General features: G+C 44.0%; 2 protein-coding genes and 1 pseudogene across 5 annotated transcripts; 2 read left to right on the top strand and 1 right to left on the bottom strand.

The window, feature by feature from the left end:
• Positions 1-351: 351 nt before the first annotated feature.
• Positions 352-3,329, top strand: LOC125511687 (annotated as a pseudogene).
• Positions 2,872-10,729, bottom strand: LOC125511685 (germinal center kinase 3-like). 4 transcript variants are annotated; one of them, XM_048677121.1, is made up of 21 exons: positions 10,398-10,729; positions 9,864-10,118; positions 9,664-9,788; positions 9,515-9,559; positions 8,977-9,058; positions 8,640-8,708; positions 8,315-8,485; positions 8,188-8,238; positions 7,454-7,522; positions 7,268-7,336; positions 6,702-6,769; positions 6,287-6,568; positions 5,562-5,692; positions 5,199-5,284; positions 5,060-5,104; positions 4,542-4,643; positions 4,394-4,445; positions 4,278-4,318; positions 4,044-4,108; positions 3,889-3,940; positions 2,872-3,617 (listed from the first exon to the last, which is right to left on the bottom strand). In XM_048677121.1, the coding sequence occupies exons 1-21, from the start codon at positions 10,605-10,607 to the stop codon at positions 3,540-3,542; spliced, it is 2,148 nt and encodes a 715-aa protein (XP_048533078.1). In that variant the 5' UTR covers positions 10,608-10,729; the 3' UTR covers positions 2,872-3,539. The 4 variants fall into 4 exon arrangements, with proteins under 4 accessions (XP_048533078.1, XP_048533076.1, XP_048533077.1 ...); XM_048677119.1 differs by having other exon boundaries at positions 4,988-5,104; XM_048677120.1 differs by having other exon boundaries at positions 4,988-5,104; positions 6,711-6,769; positions 10,398-10,728.
• Positions 10,730-15,418: 4,689 nt separating this feature from the next.
• LOC125506579 (alanine--tRNA ligase-like) lies at positions 15,419-20,200 on the top strand. The gene is made up of 10 exons (XM_048671366.1): positions 15,419-15,603; positions 15,743-15,889; positions 16,042-16,194; positions 16,329-16,477; positions 17,219-17,326; positions 17,564-17,687; positions 18,458-18,526; positions 19,435-19,485; positions 19,618-19,713; positions 19,934-20,200. The coding sequence occupies exons 1-10, from the start codon at positions 15,427-15,429 to the stop codon at positions 20,192-20,194; spliced, it is 1,335 nt and encodes a 444-aa protein (XP_048527323.1). The 5' UTR covers positions 15,419-15,426; the 3' UTR covers positions 20,195-20,200.
• The last annotated feature ends 1,202 nt before the right edge of the window (positions 20,201-21,402 follow it).

The raw sequence follows: 21,402 nt of genomic DNA on the forward strand, positions 1-21,402 counted from the left end.
TGAGCATCCATCTTTCTACGCACATGAGGATGTTCAAAATGAGCTATCACAATTGAACCGGAGAATGCAGTGACAAAGCCGAATGCAAACAACACATACCCCGTCGTTTTCGCATTTGAAGAACACCCATCCCGGGTGCTTCGGCATGCCAGAAGTTAGCCGCACCACTGTCCGCGTGCAGTCATCACACTGTATTAGCGGCATCAGTGAGCCGACGAACCGCTGCGTGAGCGCCGAGCCCAGCGGACGGCCGGCCGAATCCCTGCGGCAAACCGATGTAACCCTAAACCCTAAACCTTAAGCTCCCAAGAGTTAAAAACACCGCGGTAACACAAGTAAACCCAAGCCGACATCGGTAAAACCAAATTGAAACAGCCGACTGCAATAACCTGGTAGAGGAAAAAAAATCCCACAAATGAAATGAAGAAGGGCGCGATTGAAGAACAGCTAGCAGGTTCGATTAATTAGTTTTTTTTTTGATACTAGCTTGACATGCTTGCCATCATGGCCGTCCTCAACTGTTGCCGACGAATGGTTGGGTGCTACAACTCCATTTAACATCTGATGACTACACTATACAGGTTGGCTGTCCAACTCCAAAGAAGAAGCCCATCGCAAAAACAAAACAAAAAACTCCAAAGAAGAAGCGAGCTAGCTAGCTGACGAACGTTTGCTAGCTAGCTGAAATTAACAAGAAGATGTTTCTCCGATGGAATACGTCGATGTGTCTGTCGATCTGTCCCTCTTCTAGATGCTCCTCCTACTAATCGTCATTAAATTGATTTGTGGAAAGTCTTGTCGATCGTTGTTAAACCAAACCAACGACAAGGAACGAAACAACCCAAAAGCCAAAGACAAATTCAATTCAAACCACATCATTCTGCCAAACTCATCTAGATGCTCCTCCAACTGTGTGTCTGTCTGTCCCTCTTGTAGATGCTCCTCCTACTAATCGATGCAACGACAAGGAAGGAATGAAACAACCAAAAAGCCAAGAGCCAAACACAAATTCAATTCAAACCATGCAGTCGAGTCGAACCAAACTCATCATGCATGCAGGCTCCGCGGCGCCGACCAGGACAACCCGCTCTTCCGCAAGGCCGCCGCGTACGTCTCCTCCCTGCCCTCGCTCGACGACGCCGACGCCGTCTCCGTGCTCTGCTCCTCCGCCAAAAAGACCCACGGCGGCTTCTCACTCCACCTCGGCCCCGGCCACACCGCGCCTCCAGTGGACCTGCCTGTTCCGCGGGGACGGCCAGGAGGAGGCGCCGCCACGACCGGGCCCGCGTGCTGCGGCCCTACCTGCAGCACGTCGAGTCAGTCGCCGACGAGATAGAGCTACAAAGGCGGGAGTTGAGGCTCTTCGTCAACGCGGGTGAGGACGTCTCCGGCGCACCGCGGTGGGCGTCGGCGCCGTTCGCGCACCCGGCCACGCTCGACGCGGTCGCCATGGACCCGGACCTCAAGGCCCGCGTGCGCGCCGACCTGGAGAGCTTCGCCAAGGGCCGCGCCTACTACCACCGGCTCGGCCGCGTCTGGCGCCGGAGCTACCTGCTCCACGGCCCGCCCGGCACCGGCAAGTCCACCTTCGCGGCCGCCATGGCGCGCTTCCTCGGCTACGACGTGTACGACGTGGACCTCCGCGCGCTGCTCATGCACACCACCCCGCGCTCGCTCATCCTCCTCGAGACCTCGACCGCCACGTGCAACTCCAAGGCGACGGTGCGGAGGCCAGGGTGCAGAGCTTCATGGACGGCGTGTCCTCGTGCTGCGGCGAGGAGCGGGTGATGGTGTTCACGATGCGGGGTGCGGTGCCCTTGCCGGCGGCGGTGACGCGGCCGGGGCGGCTGGACGTGCACATCCGGTTCACGCTCTGCGACTTCGAGGCCTTCAAGGCGCTGGCCGGCAGCTACCTGGGGCTCACGGACCACAAGCTGTTCCCGCCGGTGGAGGAGGGCTTCAACGCCGCCGCCCCAGCCCCGCCGAGCTTGGCGAGATCATGCTCGCCAACCGCGCGTCCTCGAGCCGTCATCACGAGGCTCCAGCACCAGCGCGCGTCGCAAGGCTCGGCTGCGCCGGCAACAGCGCCGCCGCGGATGCCGCACAGAAGGATCACGAGCTGGTCAGGGGCCGGGCAGTGGGACGGCGGGGCGGAGGAGGAGGCGGGGACGACGGGCGGCGGGGCGTTCGGGAAGGACGCGGCGCCGATGCGGGAGCTGAAAAAGCTGTATGGACTGATCAAGACGAGGAGCCGCAAGGAGGGCTCCGGGGTGGCGCCGTCGGAGGAAGGCGAGGCGGCAGCAACCACGGCATGGAGCGGTGAATTTTGGGTAGCCGGCGGCGGTAGAGCACGTGGTCGTAGCACATTTCCAGCGACGACAAGGAAAAGGGATACACTTTTGTTGTCCTTTTGACCAGAGTAGAGTAGAGTAGAGTAAATACTTGCATTTTGCATGTCTGGCTTGTTTGTTTGGTGAGAGAAAGCATATCCATCGAAACCAAGTTAGGATAGAAAGTTGAAAACTAGAGAATGTCCTGCCTAAAAGTATTGTCGACTAATACTTAACCAAGTCTGGTTTCTATCCGGTTCCTAAAGCTACAAGAAATCTGGTAAAAGTATCGCCTACATTATTCTTGAAAAGAAAACGATAGCAATATTGTCGACTCGGACTTGATCATGTCTCAACGACCAACCAACCAACCAACGAGCAGACACTAGTGCAGTGTAACAGTTGGGTTGACAAAGTCATAGGGGCCACGGCAACATCATCAACGACAAATACTACTTACTGAACTGAACATAATCAATCAATCCATTAACAGAGGGATCAATTTCACTTGCTTCAAATCAAATAAACATGCATATTTGGATATTCAACCAACTTGTCCTTTATTCCAAATCCTTTCCCTTACTTATTTGGATATATAAATATGATGATGATGATATCTAGTATAAATACATACTTTAGTTATCTAAACACTCTTATATTAGTTTACAGAGGGAGTACATTCCAGACTTCCAATTATTATTCATTCTCGTACCACTTTTCTGCATCCATCCCTCCCAGTCCCAGTGATAAGCAGCAGCGCGGCCAAATCAAAATGAATGGATACCGCAAGTCCACTTCAGTCAGTTGAACCAAACCAAACCAAACCATACTAGCTAGCTACAGATGCTGCTAACTACTACTGTTGATAGATAGATACTCCGTCCTATGTACAGACACACACACACACACAGACAGATAGCAACAAGATAAAATCACTGACTCCCTCCAACTAGACCATCAACCAACCAGCATGTATATATATTCTCCTGCTATGCCTCCAACAGCCTCTCTCTCTCACTCTGCTTCCGAATCATCTAGGGTTTCCAAGACATTATATTGCTTCCTCTCACCAACACTCCACCACAAAACGCCTGCCTTGTTCAGGAAGCAGGCGGCAACTCAAAGCCTCGATGCACGACCCAGGGCACCTAGATTATTATATTATTGAGAATACTCCTTGTACCACTGAAATTAAGGTGCATCGCCCTCTCATGCCTCTCCGCTGTCATCCTCTCCTGTGTCGCCTGTTTCTTCTTGGCAGTAGAGTGTATTTAGCTCTTCTTGCAGCTGCAACAAGTAATCATCATCATTTTATTATGGTGTTCATTTTCGCTTTCTTTTTGTCATTTCTTAGATAGATGCTCTAATTCAATACTATATCCCTAACTTGTACTCCCTCCGTAAAGAAATATAAGAGGGAGGGAGTATTTTGCATCATGTTCTATATATATATGTGTGTGTGTGTGTGTGTGTGTGTGTGTGTGTGTGTGTGTGTGTGTGTGTGTGTGGAATTACAAGTCCATTTACTCAGTTGTTACAGAAATTGCTTGATACTGACCTGAACATGCTTCAGCTTTGATGCAATCAACTCGTCGGTCAAAGAAATCATCCTGCAACAGACATATGTAAATTATTACTTGGATCCGCAACATATTGAACATGGAAGTATGTGATTATCCCTTCCAAATATCAACTGCCAAGAAATCAACCTACCTTGACTGTAATTCAAATACTTTAGCAAGTAGTTTCCGTTCTCTCTCAGCACTGCCCATTTCAACCTGCCAAAAGCATGTACACAAGCTTAGGAGTCAAAGAATTCTCTATAGTATCAATACTACTGTAATGAACATAAACAAACTCATCTTGTAAAGCAATTATGTTCATTAAATAAAAATGATGAACTCTGCATTTGATTTTATATATATATTAAGCTAAAGAGAAGCTTACCCCTGTATCACCCACCATAGTCTGAACTCTAGTCTGCGGCCCTGGAGAAAATAAAATATTTTAACCATAGAAAGGGGAAATTGAAACTTTGAGCAGCTACAGTAGAAATTAATTACCATTGGGTTTCTCATTCTGTTGCAAGTTACTCATTAGGTTCGTGATGATATCCTGTGAAAAGGAAATGAAAAATGGTTAACTGTACAGCAGTAAATATATTTGTAATGCACATGTGTTGAGGGGCATTATATAGAGCTTCTTCCATACTTGCTGAAATGTGGTCTGCTGTACAAGGTTTTCAAGATGGGGAATCAGAATTGATGCAGATACTGAGCTGTCACGGAATTCCTTCCGATGATGACTATTAGACTGCAAAACCGATGCATTCAGGTCAGGCATAGGTCAATTAACTGAAATGATATGCACCACAAATCTACGAAACATCCTTGATATAATAATAGTAATAACATACATAATCCAGCATGTCAAAACTGCCAATTTCAACGTGCATGCTTTAGAATTCAGTTCTAGCATGCAACTTATCCAAGATTATAGTAAACGTTAGCTTGATATCATGCCATGCGGTTGATGTTTCTAAAAGAAAATATAACAAATCTTATCCAGAAATAATTTAACAGCACTATGGAAATTCTTAATTAGTTGAAAGTTTTTTTCTTTCCACAAATGATACTTCAGGCAACATGAAAGCATACCATTGACTTAGCCTTCACTGGCCAAGCACCAACACTGGCTGATCTTTTCATTGTAGAGACCTGAGTTCTTACCTCCTGTGGTTTAGGTGAAATTTTGACCACTGGAATTTCCTGAACCTGTCAGTGGACTTTATTAAGTTCTCACTGAAGTCTTGTTTTGCTCATAAGCACTACCTATTGAAGTGTATGCGTTGCTCAACAGGTAACGTACCTTCGCCAGATCCACATTTTCAGATGTTACGGAAAATCGGCCTTTTATTTCCACCCTAGGCTTGTCTCCCAAGGAGCCCACATATCCTGCGAAATCAAGACAGAAAAATACATGCCCTTTTAATGTGCGACTCCCAAGTCTTTTTATATACATTTACAGAAGTGGTGGACATTTGTGTAAGAATGATAAATGTTGTACCCCTATCTCAAAAAGACTGGATACAAGCAGGCTATGTATTTGCTGAAGCATGCTGTGTGCTGTGCTGATGTGCTAAGTTAATGTTAAACATGACTGGAGGTCTATAGTCTACACTGACAGAAGTGGTGCACGGTTGCGTTGGAACAGGGGATGCTTTTATCCTACCTCCAGAAGACCGAATAGGGGCAGACAGACTATTTGCAGAAGCACGAGTTGAAAGTGAAAGCGGACCACTAAGATCATCGATTCTTCCCGTGTCACTCTTTTGTTTATTAGGTGATTGAACTCCTGCATCCCTGTGAAGAGGAACAAAAATCAAATGCAATTTAAACTGGTATGCTAATGCAAACTTCTAACAGATTAGAACACTGGATTCAAGGAAGAGCTCTCTTAGAGTAATCATTAGTTATTATAGACTATCCATCCTAATAAAAAAGTATCAGAATAATTAGGATTGCGTTTACTCCACTGTCAAGTATTGGACATATCATTATAATAAAAAACTATTTTTATAATTACTTTAGGGCTACAAAAAAATATCAAGGATGTCAACGGCATGGAAGTTTAAACAAAGAAGTCCATAATGACCTTCATATACAGTTAGATTTCACTCGCACTCTATCCACAATCCACATATAAAGGAGAACTGTGTTCTGTGTCTGAATACTCAGATATGAAAACTTTCATCTAAAATGCTTCTTCGAAACAAATTTCGTCATGACTTATAAACCGAACCTCTAAAAACTTGAAAGCTGATCTGGAAGAACTGAACAGCAGTCCTATAGTAAGAGCGTAAACAGATTAAAGTGGACTTCATTTTCTTTCTTATGTTTTTTATATGTAACAGATCAAACAGAATGTAACAAGTTAGAAGAAATTGTCGAACATACTTATCAATAATATAACCTCTTTCAATGAGTGAACTACTGCGGGTACCAGAATACATAACCGGACCAGAGAATGTCCTTTGTCTTTGTCTAACTTCACTCCTGCGGTTTCCACCCTCAGAACCTTGCTTCGATGTAGAGGACAATGAATCATTTTCTGTTCCTTGCTTTATGTGTCCATCAACCATCCTTGGACTATCAGCATTGCCAAGGTCAGAAGCAAATTCATCACTTGTTTCAGGGCCATTTCCACCTGGATTTACTGCAGTGGTACAAGTTCGTTCACTGAAATATAACAAAATAGTATGAATACACTACTAGCAGGAAAACAATATGCATCAAGGCTCGCTAATCCTCCTCTTGTTATAAGAACAAAAATGATCCTATAGAGTTGGATCGATGCTGAAACGTTACATACTGATTCAACCTGTGGGTATTTCCATTCAGAAGCGTTGATTGTCCAAAATGACTCTCAAAAGATGTGCCCTGCCAATAGACCATTCACAAAAGAAACATTTGTATGATTCTCTCTTGCATATAGAAAAATATTTAGATATAACGCAACAGGGAATGCAGATGATTTTTACAATGATAGAAGTTAGTGAGAAACTGCAGGACAGTAACCAAAGGGTTGCAGATCTTTGTCCTGTACAATAACATTTCTAGCATCACAAGAGATAAATATACTTTTCAGATTCAGGAAGAAGCATTTGTGGCACTCCTTTTATCACTAGCTAATCATGCCCTTATCAAATTAGATAAATGGTCTCCGATCCAAATTAGATAAAGTTGTACTAGAGCTGCGACAATTAATTTGGATCGGAGGGAGTACAGTTTTCTCCTATGATAGACATATATGATATCACTTCTCTTGGATGCACTCCAGAAAACTTTGTCATCAAGTACATTTGCAGGCTCTTTCTATCATCGCTGTAGCACAGGTTTAACGTTATTAATTTTGAAATGGAATCAAATCAAACAAACCTTGTCAACTTCATTTATTCGGACACTGTCATCATCTTCCTTCAATTCAGGTGGATCGTCATCATTAATCTGCATAAATTTGGGAGCTTATTTGTAAGGTCATATCAGAGTCACTTACGCCTCAAAATGTGTGAGCGATGTAGACATGTAGCAATTTTTTAGAAATTATGGAAGCTACTGCTTTACCAGTAATGCTTGAGCCTTGAGATCCTCAATATCAAAGTGCCATGCGCTGACACCTCGTTGATACTCACTCTGTTGGAACAAACCATCAAACCACAAGAAAGTCACCTAAGCGGATTGAAGGACGGAATTGCGCACATGCATTTCTAAAACAGATAAATAATACAAGTTGCACTGTTTTCATGAATTATATGACACTAACATTCTATATCGCCCCCCCCCCCCCCCCCCCCCCCCCCGGCGAAAAGAAAAAAGAAAACACCACAAAGAAATTTACAACACAGTGTACTGTATAAGTTCACTTTGCAGGGAAAGCTCTACAGCAAACAGAAGCACCTTAATTTGCAAGTAGGCATGATATCTCTATGCAAACTGAATAAAATGTTATTAATTGTTTGTATGCGAAACGAAACAGCTCATATCCAGGTGAGCATCTTTCAGTGATTTCTAGCTTAACTTGGTTAACTATACAAAACCAATGTCTTGGCTCAAACATGTTTTAGCTATCGTCTTCATCGTCAAAACAATGGTCATATTATACCCAATTACCCATATGAGATCAACTTCTAAAATTGGTTGGCTAGTGAGTCTTATTTTGTTCTGTGATTCCAAAAATCATCAAGATTGCTAGTTCACTTTGCATAGAGTAAATAAAATAAGCAGAATTTCGTGGCCTCAAATGGAAAGAACTGCACCAAAAGCAAAAAATAACATAAGAGAGTGTTAATATCACAAACCATGGAAAGTGCTTCCTGTTCAGATGAAGCCAGGTGTGCTGCATCTTTTTGCTGAAAAAGCACAGTAATTTACTGAGATATTGTTTCCAGTGTCAAGTAAAAGAAGAAGATAGCACAAGAGCAAAACCTGGAGTGCCTTCACACGATCCCACAGAGGGGGCAAATCGGTTAAGATGCTCTTAACTGTCAGCTGTGGGGCCTTTGTGTTCTTGAAAAACGAATGCTTTAGTAACTTCTCAGCTGTTGGCCGCTTAGTTTGATCTTTTACCAAGCACATTGCAACCATTTCCTTGAAAGACTGATTACAGCTGAAAAGCCTTCATTAGAAAGGTAAACATTGTAATCTAATATATCCAATCTGTAATAACAACTGAAGCGGCTTCCTAAGACAAGTAGGTATTGCTGTTAAAACATAACCACAAGACACAGGCCAAGAACTGGGCCAGTACTACCTTTGAGAATTTTCTATCGCGGTCATAGTCAAGACCTGGTGGTGCATTCTGAAGGGTCATGAGAAGAACCTGCATCCAACAAGGTAAACTGCAGTTAAACAGAAAGTTAACATACATGGGTTGCCACCTTCGACAATGCCCTTTACCAAGACACCAAACTGCTAACTGCTAACAGGACACCAAGGTGAAAATTTAAATAAAAGAACAACTGCAGAAGAAAAAGCAATTATGAAGCTGAGCAAACACTTGCTTGATAGTATTTGCTCTTTACCAAGACAGAAAAACTGGACAAGGACAGAAGTATTGTACTTTGCAAAAGAATGAAATAACTCATTACCTTCATGGGAGGGTACTTAGAGAAGGGAGCGTGGCCATGTGCAAGCTCCAGTGCAGTTATTCCAAATGACCATATATCAGCTCTGCACAGGGGGCAAATAGTCATGAGCACACGTCACAAATGTAAAAAAGATTGCTAGCCTGATTTCTTCAAACTAGGGATAGTGGTTCGGCATTTAATCTAATCATAAAATTCTGAGACGATACTTAAGTGACCCCTTTCAAAATACAACGGCATGGAAGAAAATATATAGAAATGAAAATAAAGAGTATTGCAATTATAAAGTGGACTGATGAAAAAGATAACTGTCAGAAAGATTGATAGCCTTATTTCTTCAAATTAGAGATAGTGATTGAGCATTTAATAGAAACATAAAATTCGAGAGACTACTTTAGTGACCACAGGCGTACTAATAATGTATGATTCCAATGTACATAGCTTGTTTATAGTTAAAAAATGACCAAATAAACTTGAAATACTGCATCTAAAGGTATTCTAGAGTAGCAAATATAACATGAGCATGATATTCAGAACATACTTGAAATTATAACCGGTTCCAGGCTGGAGAACCTCTGGAGCCATCCTGAACACCAAACAAAAGAAGATATCATACCAAACAGGGCATTTTCCTAAATCGTTCAGACTTATTGAGACTCTGAAAGGAGAAATTCGGAAAAACACAGGTACCAGCACGGTGTTCCCACAAACGTATTCCTGGATCTTTGCCTATCGCCTCTGTCAAACAAGCAAGCAGATACACCAAAGTCCCCAAGCTTCACTACACCAGGGCTATCAACAAGGATATTGCCCGCCTGCACAATGCTACATTGATCAGAAGCTCTGATAAAATGAGCAAAGACAAACCTTATAGATCAGAAAAGGCCAACCTTAACATCTCGGTGGATATGTCCTTGGCCATGGAGGTAAGCCAGAGCCTTGAGTGTTTCTTTAAGAATAGAGCAGATAACAGGCTCCTCCAGGCCATCAGGATGTGCGACCTTCATTAGGTGTAAACATGAACCCTCTGCCATGAATGGCATTATGACCCAAAGGTTGTGATCGACAACAAATGAGCAATAAGCCTTGATGACATTAGGATGATCTATCAATTTCATAATCTGAGCCTCCTTGCGAACATCATCCTGGAAGGCAAGGGAGATATAGATATGAGGTACCATACCATTGCGAGGTCAGGTGTGAAATACACTACTAGTGATGATTTTGAGGAGAAAGGGGACACCAAGAGGGAACCCTCTGATGATGAATATGAATTTATCACCGCCCAATCCTAATCCTATATCGTATAGAGGAATTGGATTCCAATTGGAGGCAGGGCCGCGAACGATACAGAGAAAGAGAAAGGCCGCCAACGATACAGATACAGATACAGATACAGAGAAAGAGAAAGAGGGGGGACTTACGAGGTTACTGTTGATTCGGTCGAGGTCGAGGCACTTGACGGCGATTGTGCGGTTGGCGGGGAGGAAGATGGCGCGGTAGACGACGGCGTTGGCGCCGAAGCCCACCTCCTCCATGAGCCTGTAGTCGTCCGCCGACAGGGTGAACTCCGGCGCCGCGGGCTCCGAGACCGCCGCCAGCGAGGGCCGGCGCATGCTCCCGCCCCTCACCATCGCCCCTCCGCGATCGCCGCCGGCCTGGCCTGGGCTGGGCTGGAGTGAGAGAGAGGAGGGGGAGGTCGTTGACTCGTGTCGCGACTTTTTTTTCTTTTTCTGTGTGGGGAGGGGAGGGGAAAAAGCAAGGGAGCGGCGAGGTGCTCTTGGCTTGGCTTGGCTTGGCGGAACCGACGATGACCTGTGGGCCCTGATCTGTGTGGAGCCAGTTTGACAGCGGGGGCGAGCGGCGTGGCTGAGGGAGAGGAAGAGGGATCTCCGCCCCCCGCCCCGATCGTCTCTTGCGCCACGAGTTTTCTTTTTTTTAGAATAGAGTAGAAAGCCTAGACACCGTTGTCTTTGAGAACGTATAGAGGTGTGTCTCAGATGGATCTCATCGTGCTGGTCTTTGATGGATCTGCTCAAATCTAATCTTTGATGGATCTCAACTACTCACCCAGGTATGTAGGTTACCTATCAATCAATCAATCAATCTTATTCCCTGATGAACCCACAAGCAGAAATAAGAATGATGAAAGACTGATAGGAATTGCTATTTCATATGTATGTATGTATGTATGTATGTATGTGTAACATCCTTGATGCGACTATAGCTCCCACGTGTCGAGGCACGACTTAGAGACATAATCGTATTGAAGGCATATGTCGCAAGTTAGGCAATCTTTACAACATCCCATGTAATATAAATAATAAAGGGGAGAAAACATAGTTGGCTTACACTCGCCACGTCAATCAAATACATAAATAACATTACATCATCCAAACACTCATGGCCCGACTACGGCGCCAAAATAAAAGAGAACCCAACAAGCGACACGGTCCCAATCACCCCCAACTGGGCACCACTACTGATCATCGGGAAAGGAAACATAGTAACGTTGAGAGTCTTCGTCGAACTCCCACTTGAGCTCATACGCGTCTCCTGGAGCGGAATCATCAGGCCCTGCATCTGGTGTAATAGTAATCTGTGAGCCACAGGGACTCAGCAATCTCGCACCCTCGCTATCAAGACTATTTAAGCTTATAGGTATGGCAAGGTAAACATAAGTGGAGCTGCAACAAGCGACTAGTAAGTATGGTGGCTAACTTATTCGCAAAAGAGAGCGAGAAGAGGAGGCAAAGCACGAGCGAGAAACTAGAGAGCAACCTGTGCAAACATTACTCCAACACCGTGTCCACTTCCCGGACTCCGCCGAGAAGAGGCCATCACGGTAACACACTCAGTTGATCCATTTTAATTAATTAAGGTTCAAGTTATCTACAACCGGACATTAACAAATTCCCATCTGCCCATAACCACGGGCACGGCTTTCGAAAGTTCAAATCCCTGCAGGGGAGTCCCAACTTAGCCCATGACAAGCTCTCACGGTCAACGAAGGAATAGACCTCCTCCCAAAACGTTCCGATTAGACTCGGTATCTCGGTTATTCAAGACACTTCGACAGGTTAAAACAAGACTAGCAACACCGCCCGAATGTGCCGACAAATCCCGATAGGAGCTGCACATATCTCTTTCTCAGGGCACACTCAGATGAGCCAGACGTCGGGTAGGCCAGCCCAGAGTTGCCCCTGGTAGCCCCGGACATCGCTCGGTTGGACCAACACTCAGAGGAGCACTGGCCCGGGGGGGTTAAAATAAGATGACCCTTGAGTCTGCAGAACCCAAGGGAAAGAAAAGGGTAGGTGGCGAATGGTAAAACCAATGTTGGGCATTGCTGGAAAAGCTTTAATCAAGGCGAACTATCAAGGGGTTCCCATTATAACCCAACCGCGTAAGGAACGCAAAATCCGGGAACATAACACCGATATGACGGAAACTAGGGTGGCAAGAGTGGAACAAAACACTAGGCAAGAGGCCGAGCCTTCCACCCTTTACCAAGTATATAGATGCAATAAGATAACATGGCAATATAATGATATCCCAACAAGTGAATAAAAAATGTTCCAATAAGGAACGACCTCCAATCTTCACCTGCAACTAGCAACGCTATAAGAGGGGGCTGAGCAAAGCGGTAACATAGCCAATCAACGGTTTGCTAGGACATGGTGGGTTAGAGGTTTGACATGGCAATTTGGGAGGCTTGAAAGCAAGTGGTAGGCATCGTAGCAATGGCATAGCAAAAGAGCGAGCAAACTAGCATAGCAAAGATAGTAGTGATTTCGAGGGTATGATCATCTTGCCTGCACAGTTGTCAGAGTTGACTAGATCCTCAAAAGCAAACTCAACGGGCTCCTCGTTAGCGAACTCGTCTCCCGGCTCTACCTAAACAAGACAAACAAGCAACAAGGACACAATCAACCACGTGCAAACTCAAACAACACAATGCAAAGATGATATGCTATGCGGGATGCGATGCGGGATGCAAATGCAAGATATGACAGGAAATGCATGAACCTGGCCTCAACTGGGAAATCCAAGTGTGCCACTGGAAAGAGAGATGAAATCGCTTGAAAACGATATAAAGAACGCCGGAATCGGAGTTACGGTTTGGAAATGGCAAGCGAAACAAAAATGACACCGGTCTGCGATTTACAGCAAGTAGGCATCTAAATGCAATGAAATGAACATGCTACAGCACCCAAACATGGCAACAAAATACCTGGCAGGGATGCACACAAGATGCTTAACAAAAGTCTAGCACTGAGCTACGGCCAATTCATCCATTAACAGGTTCAAACAAGCATGGCAAAAATGCATATGACAAACAGATCTCAGACTTAGTGAAATTGACACTTGTCTGAAATTTCATATCAGGTAGCCCTCTCCGGAGCAACAAAACTATATGCTACAGGAACTGAACATGGCAAAGTAAAACATGGCATGGAGCTACTCAAAGAGCTTAACAAAAGTCCCTTAGTGACCTTGAGCCAAAAGGGATCATAAAATACAATTACAAGCATATGAACATAGCAAAAACATAATCAGTTTTCAGACTTAGTGAAAACTGACACATGCTGAAATATAACTCAAGTAGGCATGTTTACGAGCTCGATGCACTCACTACGGTGCAAGTCATGGCAAGACAAGCATACATCCATCAAGAAGGCACAAAATGCAAGCTAGACATGGCAAGAACAATAGCATAGCATGCACGGATCAACTACAACATCACCGGCAAAATTGCAAACAAGTTGACAATCTGCCCAGATTCACAAAGTAGCAAAAGTAGAGCTCGATTGACTCAAGCTAGGGTGCTCCATAATTACAAACAAAGACATGGATGGATAGAGCACTACAAGATTAACAAAACATCCTTACTGATCATCCTCAAAAGAGGCACGGATCACTAGGAAACAACATGAACATATGGCATCATGAGATAAACAGCTCCAGGACTTAGTGAAATTGCTAAGTCCCTGAAAACAGAATTAGCAAGTGCACCACTTTGCAAGCTTGCACAAGTCACCACACACATCACAAAAATACATGGGTTGCACCTCTGGAAAGATGACAAAACCCTTAACAAAACACATGTAGAGCATCAGGGCATAATATGCACAGATTAATCATGGCAAAAATGACAAAAATCTAAATGGAGGAGCAGATCTGACAATTAACTCAAGTAGCCCTCTTCTAACAGCATTTCGGGCATCAAGATGAACTCAAATGAAAATGATGCAATGGATTGAAATGATGTACTCTCTGAGATGAACATTTTGATGTGCTATACGCATGAATCGGAGTTACGGATGCAAAGTTATGGAGCTACGAACAGGAGCATATGGACTGAGAATTTCGGGACTTAGTAGAAAAAAATCACCCCGAGATCTAGGGTTTCACTGTTCACGCACGCGAACCGAGGTCGGATCCAGCGAGGATGGCGGCTGTTCCGGCAAGGGTGGCCGGGCGGCGGCTCGGCGGCGCGGGACCGGGCCGGCGTGAGGCGGCGGCGGGCGCGGCGGCTGGTGGTGGTGGCGCGGCGCGGTGGCGGCGGCTGGCGGTGGCGGCGCCGGCGGGCGGAGGCGGCGGCGGCGGCGCGCGGCGGCGGCTGCGGCTCGGAGGAGGAGGCGGCGCGCGGCGGCGGCACGGGGCGATGGCGGCTCGGGGCGGCTCGGCCCAGGCGGCGGAGAGGAGGGCCCTCCCTGGGCCTGGCGGGCCGGGGGCGCGAGGTGGCGGCGAAGTGGTCCCGCGGGACACGTGGCGGCCTGGGAGTGGGCACGGGCAGCGGAGCGGACGCGTCCTGCCGGGGCGGACGTGTCCAGCCGGCGCGGATCTGGGATTTAGGGTTTCGGGGAGAGGGGGATCCGGAATTTCGGAGGAGGGGCTAGTTTTATAGGTAGAGGGAGCTAGGAGAGTCCAAATGAGGTGCAGTTTTCGGCCACGCAATCGTGATCGAACGCTCTAGATGATGGAGCAGAGTTAGGTGGGTTTTGGGCCAAATTGGAGGGGTGTTGGGCTGCAACACACGAGACCTTTTCGGTCCCTCGGTTAACCGTTGGAGTATCAAACGAAGTCCAAATGATACGAAACTTGACAGGCGGTCTACCGGTAGTAAACCAAGGCCGCTTGGCAAGTCTCGGTCCAATCCGGAAATGTTTAATCCCCACACACGAAAGAAAGGTAGAAATGACCACCGGAGGAGAACGAAACGCCGGAATGCAAAACAGACAACGGGGAAAAAGCTCGAATGCATGAGACGAACACGTATGCAAATGCAATGCACATGATGACATGATATGAGATGCATGACAACGACAACAACACACGGGGATAAAACCCGAACCCGAGAAAATAAATATAACTTAACGCCGGAAACGGCAAGAGTTGGAGTACAAATAGGGAAAGTTACATCCGGGGTGTTACAGTATGTATGTATGTATGTATGTATGTATGTATGTATGTATGTATGTGCAGGTCTACAAATTGCCCACTGATAGGATTTATGCAGCATACTTTGGTGGCGATGTGAAGGCTGGTCTCGCCCCCGATACCGAGTCGAAAGACATATGGTTCAAGTATCTACCGAATGAAAGAGTTCTGCCTTTCGGTTGCAAGGTACTATTCTGCTTGCTTTGTTGGTCGACCTCCTGTCCGTTTTGCACATTATGTTGTATCTTCATTTCTGTTGGGCTTATACCGCTGTCTGAATGTCCCTATTAAACAAGAGTATTACAACGATGCATTCTTTGAGCAGGATAACTTTTGGGAGATGGGCGACACAGGTCCTTGTGGCCCATGCACAGAGATTCATTTTGATCGTATTGGCAACCGTGACGCAGCCTCATTAGTCAATAATGATGACCCTACATGTATTGAGATATGGAATCTTGTGTTTATTCAGGTTAACATTCTATTCTCTTGAAACTCATTTCTTTCTAGATTGTTGAGTTTTAATCTCACTACACCGTCAGTTACTCTCTTTTATGTGTGCACGCCTAGCTATTTGCTTTTTATCTGTTCTATACACCGACATTTGGCTATTTTAATACCTAGTTCAACAGGGAATCAGACGGTACTTTGAGATCCTTGCCAGCAAAACACGTTGACACTGGAATGGGCTTTGAGCGTTTAACTTCTATCCTTCAGAATAAAATGAGCAATTACGACACAGATGTATTCATGCCATTATTTGATGCCATCCACAAGGTATTTTTCCCAAATGCGCACTTGCATCTTCTTTTCTGCTTGTGAGTTGTGACTATAGTATTTTGCTGAAGCAATAAATTGTTGCCTAAAGTAAATGATATTCATTGTCAATTCGTTATGCATTATGAATGCAGCTGGCAGGCGCTGGAATTCAACCATACTCTGGTAAAGTAGGATCCGATGATGTTGGGAAAGTTGATATGGCATATAGGGTTGTTGCAGATCACATAAGAACCCTTTCTTTTGCTATTGCTGATGGTTCTCAACCTGCTGAGCTCATATTGTTTTGGTTGGGGACACATTATCTAAAACGATTGCGATCCATATAAGTATTATTTAGTTGTGTAAACAGATGGATAATAATAATAATAATAATACATCTAAATGCCTTGTTAAGTTGCTTGCTGCATTACATCCTACACATTAATGGGCGGTACAGTGACTTATGTTTAAGTAGCTATATCTCATATATGTCCACAAGTGAGCATAATAAGCTTGTGCGCTCGTGTTATTTTGGTTCCTCAAACATAAGTTAATTTGAAATTTATCATGATCCCAAATTTTCTGTTACATATGTAAGATATTTTTTATTCAAGATATGGATGTGGCACTGGAATAAAACGAAGTTTATGGGCATAATAAAGTCACCAATTGTTTGACATTTCCAATTTTGAAGAATTTGAATGAAAAAAGATACTAGATCACTGTACCGCCCATCTTCAGCCAAAATGACTAGTCACTCTACGGAGGCCTGACTGATTAATTTTAGTTTAGGCATCCATGTGTCTAAATCACTAGTTTGGGGACCTGAGTTGCATTTCCTGTTTTAGGAAGAAATGCATTAATGCCCTTCCTGTAAATATGAAGTCATAGATTCTAAATTTTTGTGGGTTTAGTTCATTGCAAACCATTTTTTTAGATTTCAGACGGGCCCCTACTGAGGAATGTTGTTTGGCAGTATTTTTACAATGTTTCAGAGCTTTGTTTTGTGTTATACATTGATGTTTCTTTGTTCTAATAGGAGTTTTGCTGTAGGAAATGAGGGAAGAGAGTATGTTCTAAGGCGTATACTTAGACATGCTGTTCACTTTGGTCATCAAAAATTGATGGCAAAGCAAGGATTTTTTAGCTCGCAAGAACTGTAACCTGCATCTATTGTATTTTGTACTTTTTCGTTAATGGTATACTTTGCATAGCCTTTTGTTTACTCGAGATGCTAAACATGCAATGCAAGGCTTATGAGGATGACTGTAGAGATGTCATATGACAACAAGAAAAGAAACTATGTCACACAGGATTCTAGCTAATTTAAACTATGTTCTTGAAGCTGGTATTTGATATGCCATTATTTTGTATCTTTCTTGTACAGCCTTGTAGATGTTTTTGTCCGAGTGATGGGTGATGTGTTTCCTGAGCTGAAGGACAATGAAAAGAAGATTAAAGATATAATTAAAGAACAAGAAGAGGCAAGCTTTGAGAACACTCTAGCGAAGGTAATATTGGTTGCCAGGAGTATTTGCATATCAGTGACATCAATTTGGCCCAAGTGATGTTTGTTGAAGTAATTTCATTGGCTCATTGCAATCAAATCCGAGTGTTTGCACATTCTTAGGCAGTGTTTTATCCTTGTAAACATGTGTTAGCCTCAAAGTAATTTAGCTAGTTTGTTATCAGATAACCTAAATTGTTTTATCCTTGTAAACATGTGTTAGTCTCAAAGTAATTTAGCTAGTTTGTTATCAGATAACCTAAATTTCTGTTGTTGCCGGAGGCTCTGGGCCAGTTTATACCTTGTATATATATTCTGTACCGCTGTTTTGCTCGTGAGATACTGCTAAAGGCTTTATATATATAGTAATATATTAACGTGTTGTGCTGAGTAACCAGGTAGTGTCTTGTTTTGAGGCAACACATTAAGGAACACATCCAGGGTGATAGTTTCAATCTTGGTTTACATCAGCTTAGTTCAATCACAATAATTAGCATACATGATAAATTGTCTCATCTTTTCTATGAAATGACCATTAGTAATCCAATTTATTTGGTTTCCACATGGGCATGATTCTGTTTATCATGCTTATATTTTAAGGTTGGTTCCTACTAGGTGCCTTGCTATTGTGTTTCATTATGGCAACAGAGACTAAGAAAGCTTACGGTTGAAGTTTAGTTGACCGTTCTTTTCTTAGAACCATCATAATATGTATTGTCCATTCTTGTGGCTCTTCATGTGGTTAACTGATTGTGCTGTTGGTGTAATTTTCAGGGATATGAGAGATTTAAGAAAGCTGCAGATGCTGTCAAGGAGAATGGTGGGGCAGTACTTAGTGGCCAGGCAAGTGCTTTGGTTTTGAATTACCACCGTATTACTTGATTTATTTTGTTTTCACCAGAAGATGTTTGCACCTAAGCAGACTTTAGTTTGTTTGTTGTCTAAGCATGTGTTGTGTTATCTCATGTTGATGTCCATTGGCAAGTGAAATAGTTAGGAGATGATATAAATTATGAAGTTAGAGACAAGGTATCCTGATTAATAAGATGCATACATTTCATATTAAAATAGTTGGAATAGGTTCTTATCCTTGTTAGATTGGTTGCATTATCATCCATTTTCATTAAGTGAAGACTAATCTGAATTTCTCTAGCCTTTTCTCCCTCTCCAGTAGGCCTCAGAGCTTGTTTTTAAAGCTTCTCATCTTGGACGCTTAGGTGTCAGGGCAGTGGATGCTCACCTTAGGTCGCCTTACCGCCTTAAGAACAATGCCCGAGAATCTAACTATCCTGTCATGAAAATGGTTTGTTGTCAGGGGTGAAGTTCGTATAGTTCACGGGCAACCCAAACTGACCGAACCCCTTAAAATGACATTAGGAACCAGAACTTGGATGTCTGACGGATATGTCGGTAGTTATTCTCGGATGTTGTTTCAAATATTGTGTAGGCACTATCCGGTTAACTTGATCATATTCTCTATCGTGTCATTCTAATTTCTATTCATTCCTTCGTATTCGAGGAACATGTCAAAAACTAAGGAATTTGACTATTTGGTAAACTTGATCAGTAATGTGGAATAATTCTGTTCCTTGTCCTTATTTTAAGAATGGAGTTCACTGCATAGAAACATATCTCTTAGATCATACTTCGGTTATGTTTATCAATGTTCTGTTACATCCTGCTGAAGTTTTCACGTTTATATTGCTATCTTTTATGTATTGCAAGTTTGCAACAGTTATTTGTACTTTCAGGATGCATTTGTTCTGTGGGACACCTATGGCTATCCAATTGATTTGACTGAGGTTTGTTCTTCATGTTTTCATCAGTAAATCTTATCAAATTAATTTGACAGTGCTATATTTTCATGCTTACGCTGTTGTTAAAGCTTTTATTGTCTGTTTTTCTTGGTATCGTTGTTGTTTCCTGTCTCATAGGTCATGGCAGTTGACTTTGGGCTATCTGTTGACATGGAGGGTTTTAATGTTCCTATGGAAGAAGCAAGGCAAAAGGCTAGGAATGCTCGCTACAAGGTTGTATTTATTTCTTCTTGAATATAACCTAATTCTTCACTTGTGGTCTTTTATGATATCCAAGTAATACTCCTGCTCTTTGTTGTTTAATAATGTTGTAATTAACTAAACTGAGCATCTCTTATATGCCACTGATACTCAATTGATTGGGCAGCTTTTGTCTGTTATGGTTTATATATCATATTTATTTCTGATTTTGTTATATATGTTTTTCTTGTAGGCTGGCGGCAAATCTATTGTCCTGGATGCTAATGCTACATCGCAGCTGCGCAATCAAGGGCTTGCCAGCACAAATGATAGCCCGAAATTCCAACACGAGGTTAGATTATTTATTTATGGTTTGGCTATTAAGCACAGTTCCTTCCAATATTCAGTGCCTGTTTGGGATTTTGTAGAATTTCATTCTACTTTGGCCCCAAAATTTACAAAGCGACCCCCCTCTTCGAATCACCTTCAAGTTCTGAACTTACCTGGCTACTAGCTTTGATTGTTCTTGCACTGTTCATATTGTGTGCACGTACCAATTTCCATTGGCTAACCGTGCTTCACCAGGAGACTACATAAGCCTCACCTCCAACACCCCAACTATCAGCCCCACGTACCCCCGACAATCTCGCAATTCTAATCGCAGACTACGGAAAGAAAGAATTGGTTCCCCTAGCCCAATCGCACAGGAGCCTCTTTGCCGAAATTTTTATTATTGATAATTAATATTCCAGTAATTCTGAAACTAAGAAACACTAATGAGAAATTCGAAAAATAGGAAGGACGCTAGGAATAATAACGTCCAGGGCTGGACGCCAATACCAACAACGTCCAAAGTTGGACGCTCTTATAAACAGCGTCCACTGTGTTTGGTTCGACCAGACCCTGTCCGGCTATCTCCGACCTTCGACTTGTACCCTCAGCAACTTCCGCAGGACCAAAGCTAGACTCCGCCACCTCTAGCCCGCCGAAAATGGCACTCTAGCAACGCACCACCCTCATTTCGCTCCTTGTTATCCCTCTTTGCCAATTCCCATCGTCGTGCCTCGCTCGCAATAGTGATCCGCTAAACCCCCGTTGCTGCCGGGGCCATGGTTGTCCATCTCCGACAGCCATATCCTCCTCAGCAAGGACCGTCCCGACCTCTTCCCTGTTACGCTCGGAGCCATCTCTAGCTACACTAACTACTAACATGTCAGCGTGAGCCCTCTCTCCACCCTTTTCGCTCTCCTACACTAGGCATGCGTAACCGTGTGAGTGGATGCGTTGTGAATTTGTGCATGAATATCTGTGCATGTTGGCATGAACTCGAGTTGTTTTCTACCGAAAAAGGCTCACACCCCGCTTTATAGATAACGCAACGATCATACAACTCGACACCACACCATATACACCCGAGACAGGATATAACAATGCAAAATAACAGCAACACCACCACAACCCACTCCAAGATCACAACAAGAATACAAAGAGTGTCCTGCAAGAAGCGGTCGGAGTACTCCACCATGACAGAGGTGTCACAAAGAGACGACGTTGCACCCGATGAATCATGGACTCCAAGACGGTGCCTTCAGGAAGGGCACGACACCGGAGCACCGCCACCGCCAATTCAAAAAAATCATGGGTTTCACGAGCAAACCGAAGGAGGAGAGTAGCCGCAACGCCGCCTTCATGAAGGTAACCACGTCTACAGTTGCCGCTGCC

Source organism: Triticum urartu, chromosome 5, assembly GCF_003073215.2.
Source record: "Triticum urartu cultivar G1812 chromosome 5, Tu2.1, whole genome shotgun sequence".
Lineage (NCBI taxonomy): Eukaryota > Viridiplantae > Streptophyta > Magnoliopsida > Poales > Poaceae > Triticum > Triticum urartu.